This window comes from Plecotus auritus, assembly GCF_963455305.1.
Source record: "Plecotus auritus genome assembly, chromosome: 9".
Taxonomy (NCBI): domain Eukaryota; kingdom Metazoa; phylum Chordata; class Mammalia; order Chiroptera; family Vespertilionidae; genus Plecotus; species Plecotus auritus.
The window spans coordinates 152,176,700-152,185,242 of record NC_137783.1 but is presented as its reverse complement, the minus strand read 5'-3'; the positions used below and the strand labels follow the sequence as shown (position 1 = coordinate 152,185,242).

The 8,543-nt window shown below is 57.3% G+C and overlaps 1 protein-coding gene across 1 annotated transcript; it reads right to left on the bottom strand.

Annotated features, from left to right (window-relative positions):
- Window positions 1–1,336: 1,336 nt before the first annotated feature.
- LOC308233792 (phospholipase A and acyltransferase 4-like) lies at window positions 1,337–7,958 on the bottom strand (the record flags this gene model as incomplete). The annotated part of the gene is made up of 5 exons (XM_080640745.1): window positions 1,337–1,435; window positions 2,675–2,943; window positions 4,637–4,745; window positions 7,113–7,177; window positions 7,901–7,958. The coding sequence occupies 5 exons, from the start codon at window positions 7,956–7,958 to the stop codon at window positions 1,337–1,339; spliced, it is 600 nt and encodes a 199-aa protein (XP_080496871.1).
- Window positions 7,959–8,543: the final 585 nt, after the last annotated feature.

Below are 8,543 nucleotides of genomic sequence, written 5' to 3'. Positions count from 1 at the left end.
GCAGAGGCCTGGAGAGGAAGTAGAGGGCATGTGGCCCCGCCCCTTTTGGGACCGCACCCAGGGCACACTAGGTACTAGCGGAGGGATACTCTGAGGAGGATAAGTTTCATGAAATAATTTTATTTTTAGAGAAATTTTAGGTTTAGAGAGAAATTGAGAGGAAGGTACAGAGATTTCCCATATGCCCCCTGCCCCCCACTCACCCAGAGCCTCCCCCATTATCAACTTCCCTCTCCCCAGCCTGTATTTTTGTTGTACGTGAGGAACCCACATCGGCACATCATTACAACCCACAGACCTTAGTGTAGCCCAAGAGTCACTCTTGGTGTGGTGCATTCTATGCATCTGGACACATTAGAATGACATGTGTCCATCATACAGTGTCACACAGCAGTTTCACTCATTTCAATATTCAACCAGGGGCAGCTTGAGCCATGGCAAGTTGGGCTCGGGAAGATGATTTAATTCCATGTGGGAGTCATTGATGGGTGAGGACTTCACCTTTGAGTTAGAAAAGAAAAAGAAGCCCGGTGGCTCAGTGGTTGAGGGTCGACCAGGAGGTCACAGTTTGATTCCCGATCGGCACATATGCCCGGGTTGCGGCTCAATCCTGGTGTGGGAGGTGCAGGAGGCAGTAGATCAATGATCCTCTCTCATCAGTGATGTTTCTATCTCTCCTTCTCCCTTCCTCTCTGAAAAAAAAATGTGAAAGAAAAACACAACATCTAAAAGGTGGGCTGACTGAAGGAGGTAGGAGGTACGGGAAAGATGCTGGGAGATGTTTATGCCTCATCAGGGGATTCAAGGACCAGAGGTGGGACTGCACGGGAGGTAATTGTGTGTTCCTTTTTGCACCATGACAGTAAATGAGTGATGTCTGCTGACCACAGCGGTCAACTACAGAGAACAAGTAGACAGTCCATTGAGCACCTACTCCAGGCCGGCCAGGGGCTGGGATCCTCCACCCACCACCTTCTCTGATCTTCTTAGAGTGGATCCCGGGCCCCAGCTCGGAGAGGAAGGGACTGAGGCTCTGAGAGTCCAGAGCTTTCCCAAAGTCACACGGACAGAAAAGGCTGGCTTCCCCCACAGGTGCCCCGGTGCTTCTGTTCTGGTTTACGTGCCACAGAGGCAGCAGAATTCCTCCCTGGAGGGGACATAGGTTTACGTATGACTTCTTCAGTCTTGGCACAGTCGGTCCATCCTTTAGCCAGGAAGAGAGGGACCGTGAGAGACAGAAGGACAGGTTTCCCGAGAGCTTGGGTCAGGGAACAGGACTGCGCGAGGTCTTCTCTACCGCGGCTTCTGATGCGGGGTTTTGTGCCCCTTCAGGCTGTCACTGGAGTTGGGATCGGTTGCTTGACAAAGCAATGGTGGCACCAATCGCAGCTATGGCTCCAGCGCCCACAGTGAGTCCCGTCTGGATCTCTTCTACCTGAAAGGGAGCAGCCCAGGTTCACAGTCCACAGCAAGTCCAGGCAGGTTCTCCCTCCGCCAAATGGGCTGGAGGCCACACTCATGCTCCCACCTTCCCTGGGGGCCTGGCCTCTCGGAGATGCTGGCCTTGTCCCAACAACCCTTCCCTGGGAAGCCGAAGGTGTGACCACTTGTCAGTGCTGCGCTTGACTGGATGTGTCCTGACAACTGGCAGGGTGGACGGATGGAATCCTGTGTGAGCCTCCTGGGTGGGCCACTTGGTCCTGATGGAGGTGGTAGGGGAGGGGCCTTCCTGCCTGGGCTCCTGGGGCCAGAGCTCTGGGGTGAAAGTGGGAATGGCTCTGTGTTCAGGGCTCTCCCTGGGCTCCAGCTCTGCAGAGGGAGGTGGTGGCAGAGCTGAGGGGGACGATGGGAAACCATGGCCTCAGGGATCACTGTGCTCTGTGTACTGTTCCCAAGTGCAGCCTGGAAACTTCTATCTCCACCCCCACCTCGGCCTGAACTCCAGACTCACACGTCCACTGCTACTGAGCAGGTCCACACAGATGTCTAACCGGTCACCTCAACTCCCCACATGAGCATCAAATCCTTAATATCTCTCCCAAAACTCCTCCTCATTCCCCTCCATCCAGGCTGCCCAGCACCCAGTCACAGGGGCTGTGAGCCCTGGAGGTGTCGTTGTTCAGCAGAAAGAGCAGGACCACTGGGGGTTGAATCCTGTTTGTGCCTCTTACTGTGTGTTTGTGACAATGAACTCAGAAGAGGGCAAGGGGATGGGTTAAAGCTCTGCCCAGAACTTCCATAACATGTTCTTGAGCTCTTACACCGGCCACAGACCTGAGCATCTCTTGCCCGAAGGTTCTCTGGGGCCTTAGGAAACCTGTCATGGTGCAGGGCTGACCCAGACTTTCCCTGACAGCACACAGGGCATCAGGAGCTGCCTTTAGGGTGGGTTTTAGAGGCAAAAAATCCCAAAGGGATAGAGGAGCCCAGAGCCCTAGAGGTCCCCCAAACATCCCCTCCTCTTGCACATGGGGAAACTGAGGCCAGAGAGGAAGTGCCCTGTCCAAAGACCCTGAGTGGATTAAAAGCAGATGTGAGATTAGTTCTCAAACATCCTGACTCCCAGCCAACAAGACCCTGAGAGCTCCCTTTTGAATTATTCAGGGTAATTCTTGTCACCCCCACTCCAAGTAGACCTCCAGAAGGGAGAGAGCCCCTGAAGAGAGGGCCTTACCTGCCGGCTGCGGGCCTTGCCGTATCTCAGATCGGTGACAAAGTGCTCACAGTTCCTGTTCATAACACTGTACGGCAACTCCTTACCGACCATCTCCTCCGCAGAACGGATAATCTTGTTCACGGGCAGTGGTGAGTACTCGTGGTCCAAGTGGTTGTTGACCCAATAGCGGCAGCCCCCCACCACATCACTCAGGAGCTCCCTTTTCACCACACCTCTGCTGCTCAGCACAGAGAAGAGGCTGGAGGAGCCAGCCCCGGGGTACTCATCTGGAATCAGACACAAGAGTATCAGCAACTGCAGGGGAGGCCTGGGAGGGGAGAGGTCCCAAGGCAGGGAGGAAGGGCCAGGGGGTCACACTATTGAGCTCTGGTGTCTGTCCCTTCACCAATGTGATTGGAGGGTTCCATCATTTTGCTCTTTTCCTTAACGAGCTGTGAATAATCAATGTTAATCAATGTTGTGATGGTCAGTGGCTGCCACTGTGTTCCATTACATGAATGGACATTATATGAATTTACGGTAGTAAACTGTATTTCTTCATCTTTGCACTTGCGTGTTTCAGAAAGAGATCAAAGTAGTTGTGGTCCCACTGGGTTTCAGACTCTGCTGTGCAAATTTCATACATTCCCTCATTATTCTCCTTTTGAACTTCATGGTAAACACTCTCATGTCCGTTCAACAACCGATATTGGACCTGAGGCATCATGGGCCTTTTCTGGCCCAGCTCTGGCCACATGGAGAGGCCACACAGCGCTTCCAGCTGGTGGCGTCCGATCCATTGAGCCTGGAGCCCGGGATTTGCTCTCTAAGAGGAGGGAACTAGAGAGCACGCTAACCAGCAGGCTCCTTTATGTGTGAGTCTCGAGGCTGATGCTGCACTTAGCACCGCCCTGGAGGAAGCACTACCTGCACACTCACACACAAGCAGGACCCGCTGCTCACACTCACGCTCCCTGTTCCAAGCCTCCTAAGTGTCCTCTGGATTAGGGGGTTTCGCTTACTATTTGCCATCAATGCTGACAGTTTTCAGCTCTGTCAGTGTAGGTGACAGCGCATAGAAACCTGCTCAGTCACAAGGAGATTCTTGTGATCATGAGAAGTTTCTGTCCAGCGAGAACGCAAACGCTTGCTGTCCGAGGTGTGGGTGCCACTGCTCTGCAGGGCACCAGCCCCTGTGCCTCCCAGTCCGCGGTCTCCTCCCAGCACCTTCCTTTCATGGACGACACACACGTCTGGGCCCTGCCTTCTCCTCTGACTGCCTGTCATCCTGCTTCTGCTCTCCCTGCGTTACATCAAGGGTCCAGGCGCTCGTGTGCGTGTGTGTGAGACTCTCTGGGAGGTGTGACCTGGGAGAGCTGCTCCGTGGAGGGTGTTCAGAAAGCCCTCTCAGGTTGCCCTGTTCTGTGACATCCTCTGAGCACAGGACACAGCCTGAGAGGCAGTCCCTCCATGAGAGCGGGACACCCAGACACGCTGCTGGTTTAGAGAAATCTGTCTGCTCGCCCAGCTAACGGGTCTGAGCTGGAGAGCATCCAATGCGGGTGCAGCCCGGCTTCCCTGGGGCCCACGGACCTCTTTTCCTGCTGAGTCAGGACCCGAGGGACCACTGAGATGCCCCCAAGGGACACGGATGTACAGTGAGCACACGCACCGCCCAGGGAGAACCCAGCGAGGGTTCCAGGTGGCATTTGGCTTTGAATTGTTCTCATGAGGCCCATGTTCGGCAAATGCAGCTCACGAGCCACATGCGGCTCTTTGGCTCTTCCACAGAATACCACGGCCTGGGCGAGTCTATTTTGAAGAAGTGGCGTCAGAAGAAGTTTAAGTTTAAAAAATTTGTCTCTCAAAAGAAATTTCAATAGTTGTACTGTTGATATTTGGCTCTGTTGACTAATGAGTTTGCCCACCATTGCATTAGGCTAATAAATCTTTGGTAAATCCTACTTTCAACCCCCTTACCTGGGGGAGCCAGGTGGATCACATAACCTTTTCCCACATAGAGGGCCCAGTGGGAGTAGCCGATGTGGGAAATCTCAATCAGGTCTCCAGGCTTGGGCACTTCACGAAACTGCAAGAGAACAGCGGGAAGGGGAGAGATTTCAGGGAGCTGCAGAGGGCCGGCTGGGAGGAGCTGGGCAGGGGAGTCCACGCGGATGTTCATCGCCTGGTGAGCGTGTGGAGGGCACTCTGGCCCCTGTGAGGCCCTCAGCCTCTGGCGCTTTCAGAGCATGCCCTTGGGGAACTGGAAGCCTGGAATCTGGTTGCCCCGAGGGAGGGAAGCCTGGAAACATGACCTTGTGCTTTGGGAGAGTGAAGAATTGTCCAGAGAGTGTAATGCATGCGTGTCTGTGTTTTTTGCACATGTATGTTGTATGTGGTGCGTGTATATGCCCACACATGAGGATGCCGACGAGCATATGTGGGTGTATTGTGCACCTGTCCGGAGTGTGATGACATGATTGCTTGTGTGCAAAGCCCCTTCGTGGAGGCTGGGACCCAGGCTCATCCCCAGCCACATGGGGCAGGTGAGTCTGAGCCTCTGCCTCACACACTGCCCGCAGGTGTTCACATGCCTCTTGCCTAGGCTGAGCATGGCCCCCACAGGCTCCCCCTCACACTCTGCTCCTGCAGCCCCGGTGCACCCGCCCTCAGAGGTGCCGACCTGAGGGACAGAACTGACAGCCTAGTGAGGGGACTGAGCTTTGAGGAGGCCCTAGTGGGGCTGCCCCTCTTCCAGAGCTGGGAGGGGGGCGGGGGGCAGACGGGGCTCACACACTCAGGCAGCAGGCTCTGCTGGCACTCTCCCCACCATGACGGCCACCCTCCAAGCCCAGGGGAGGAAGCAGCACCCCTTGCTCAGCTGGGGAAACTGAGGATCAGAGAGGGAGAGGGACTTGCCCGGGGACACTCAGCTGGCAGTGGCTGCGCTGGGTCTTCTCTGTCCCGTCTCCTCCTGTCCCTTTCCTCCCTCCCTCCCTGCCTCACCACCTCCTCCCTCTCCTCAGTGCCCCCCCAGGGCACCACAGCACCTGATCAGAGAATTTTTCAGCTTTTCTTTGTCTCTGTGTCTGACCTCAGCGAATGAGAAACCTCCTGCAGCCTCACCCCAGGCGGCCCAACCTGAGGCCAGGGCTCAGCTTCCCTTTGGCCCATTCCATGCCGGTACCCAGCAGCCCACGCTCACCCAGAACACGTCTCCTGATTCACCTCCTCGTCCATCTCCCGCCCGTGACTCAGCTCAGGGCACCAGGTCCCGATTTTGTGACCCCACAGTTTCCTGACAAAGTTCCTTGCCTCCTGTCCCTTCACCTCCACAGCCAGTCCCCCAGAACACCCGGTGTCCTTCCCAAATGTCCCATCTGTCCATGACCCTCCTCTGGCCTCAAGGCACAGGCATGCCCCTGGGCAGCCACAGCCCCTCCTGACCCTTCCCCACCCTCCTGGCCCCTGCTGTCCTCGCCACCCCCCCCCACCCTGGGCTGGCTGAAGGCCTTGCCTTCCCCTCCCCACAGCTCCCTCTGGCCTCTGCTCCTCTGCACCCAGCTTTTCTCTGCCCCCAGCCTCTGCTCCATGCCCACTCCTCCTCTCCTCCCCCCAGACAGACATCTACTCTGAGGAGCTGCCCTGAAGGCCCAGCCTGGCTCAGCTGCCATACTCAGGGTCCCCAGCCCCCGGGACCGCCACCTCTCCCCACGGGATCTTGCTCTGCTGCGGACCCTGTGCCTGTCCCACCCCCACTGGGCTTTGAGCTCCATCAGGGGGATCCTGTGTGCTCGGCCCTCCCTCCCTGCATCTCCTGGGTCGTGAGAGGGGCCTGGTTTGGAACAGGAGGGAAGGACCTGTGGGAGCAGGAGGGCTGGAGGGCCCGGGACCAGGGCTCAGGCCTGGCAGGCCCAGAGGTGGTGTCCATCTGGGGGAGAACAAGGGCATTTCTCACTCTGAAGCAAAATGATGACTTAAGGGGAGGCCTGGGCACTGTCCCAGGAGCAGGGCAGTGAGCTGGCGCCTGGTCTGGGGAGGCAGCGGTTCCCAGGAGCAGTGAAGCAGGTGGGCTGAGCTCTGGAATGTGCAGGAACCTTCCCGGAATCACCCTAATTCCCGTAAGAGCCCAGCCCAGCTGCCTGCTTTTCTGCTGCACACCACGTGCTGGGCCCGCCCCTCCCGGATCCTGTGTGAGTCTGGATACCAGGGCTAATGGGGATGGGGGAGCTGTCCTCGTTGGACGCTGAGAACCGAATGCGTGGCATCCAGCAGAGGAATCATGGGACAAGTAGAAAGCAACATATTTCTAAATAACCCCTGTGAGCACCAATCCTGAAGCCCTGAAAAAAGTGTTCAGTTGGGGTAAGTAAATGAATATACACAATAAACACACACCGGTAAACACCCACGGCACGCAGTCCAGCCGCAGTGAAAGGGAAATGTGAATGCTCACGTTGGAGACGAGGAAATCTCCAGTTAATACTCCAGCTCCCGTCTCAGCAAACAGGAACGGGAAGGCTACAACAATGGCAAGAGCAAGGAAGGAAGGAACAGGGCGCAGAAACCAGGGAAATGGAAAACACAGAAAGAGTAGAGAAAATCGAACACACAAAAGCTGGATCTTTGAAAACATCGATTATGTCCACAAACGTTTTGAAAGATTACAAAGGAAGAGAGAAGATACGGATGACCAGGATTGGAACAGAAGCGGGGCTGTTCCTTCAGAACCTGCGGGCATCGGAAGCGCACAGGGAATCCTGGGCAGAGCGTCACACACTTAACATTCTGGTGAAATGGACCAATTTCTGAAAAAGCACAACGTACACTCTCAACCAGACACGGAAACCTCACCTCTCTTCACGGTCTTTCAGTGCAAAGAAGTGCTCACGTGCTGGCCAGACCCACAGCGGAGGCCGTGAGGGGGACCAGGCAGGGAGGTGGGCGAGCGCCAGGCCCACAGCCAGGCCACCAGGGGGGCAGCGGCAGGAGAGGCGAGACCGCGGCTGCAGGACCCCCTGAGCACGTGGAAGCTGGACACGGGCCTCAGAGGCGGAGTCCATGCCCAGCAGCTGCAGCCGGGCCTGCGAGGGGCAGGCACCACCCCATGGGGCGCTCTGCCCACACTCATGGCCTCTGGGCTGGCACCATGAGGCCCTCACCCTGAGCAGGAGGGCGTGAGCGGAGGGGAGGGCAGGCCATGGCGCTCTGTGCTGCTCAGACGCCTTTAGGGGTGAAACTCACTTGGAAACAGGGAGGACGCAGCCCGGAACCCATTCTCCTTCCTGGCCGGAGGAGCCATGGCCGTTGGACCCGCGAGTCCGGAGGCTGTGTGGCCCAGGGAAGCGGGAGCCGGGGTCATGGGGTCATGCTGGGAAAGGGGTGCCTTCCTGCGCCCCTGCACACAGTGCTTCCTGATGGAGGGAGGGAGGGGCTCTGCCAGGTCCTCACTCTGGCTGCGCTTCCCTCCCACCTGCAGGGCTGCTCCCCCTCCTGCTCCCCTGAGGCCTGAGAGCTGGGCAGGCCTCCCTGTGGCCTCCAGCAAAGCTATGCGTGACAGTGACAGCAGGAAGGAGGGGTGAGTGCAGCTTAGGTGCTGGTTGCCTGGCCAATAGCCACCTCCCCTGCCCGCTCCAGCTCTACACGCACACGCACACGCACACGCGCACGCGCACACGCACACGCACCGCACGCACATGCACAACACACACACCTTCTCCGGGGCGCGCACAGCCCTGCCCTTCATTGGGCAGCACCGGCCCCTCCACAGACCTGGCTGAGGCCCCAGTGGCTGAGCCCCCCAGGGGAGCCCCTGCCCCGTTGCCCACGATGGGTTTGCATGGAAACGGGACGCAGCCCTGGACAGGGAAGGGGGGACAAGGCCGCA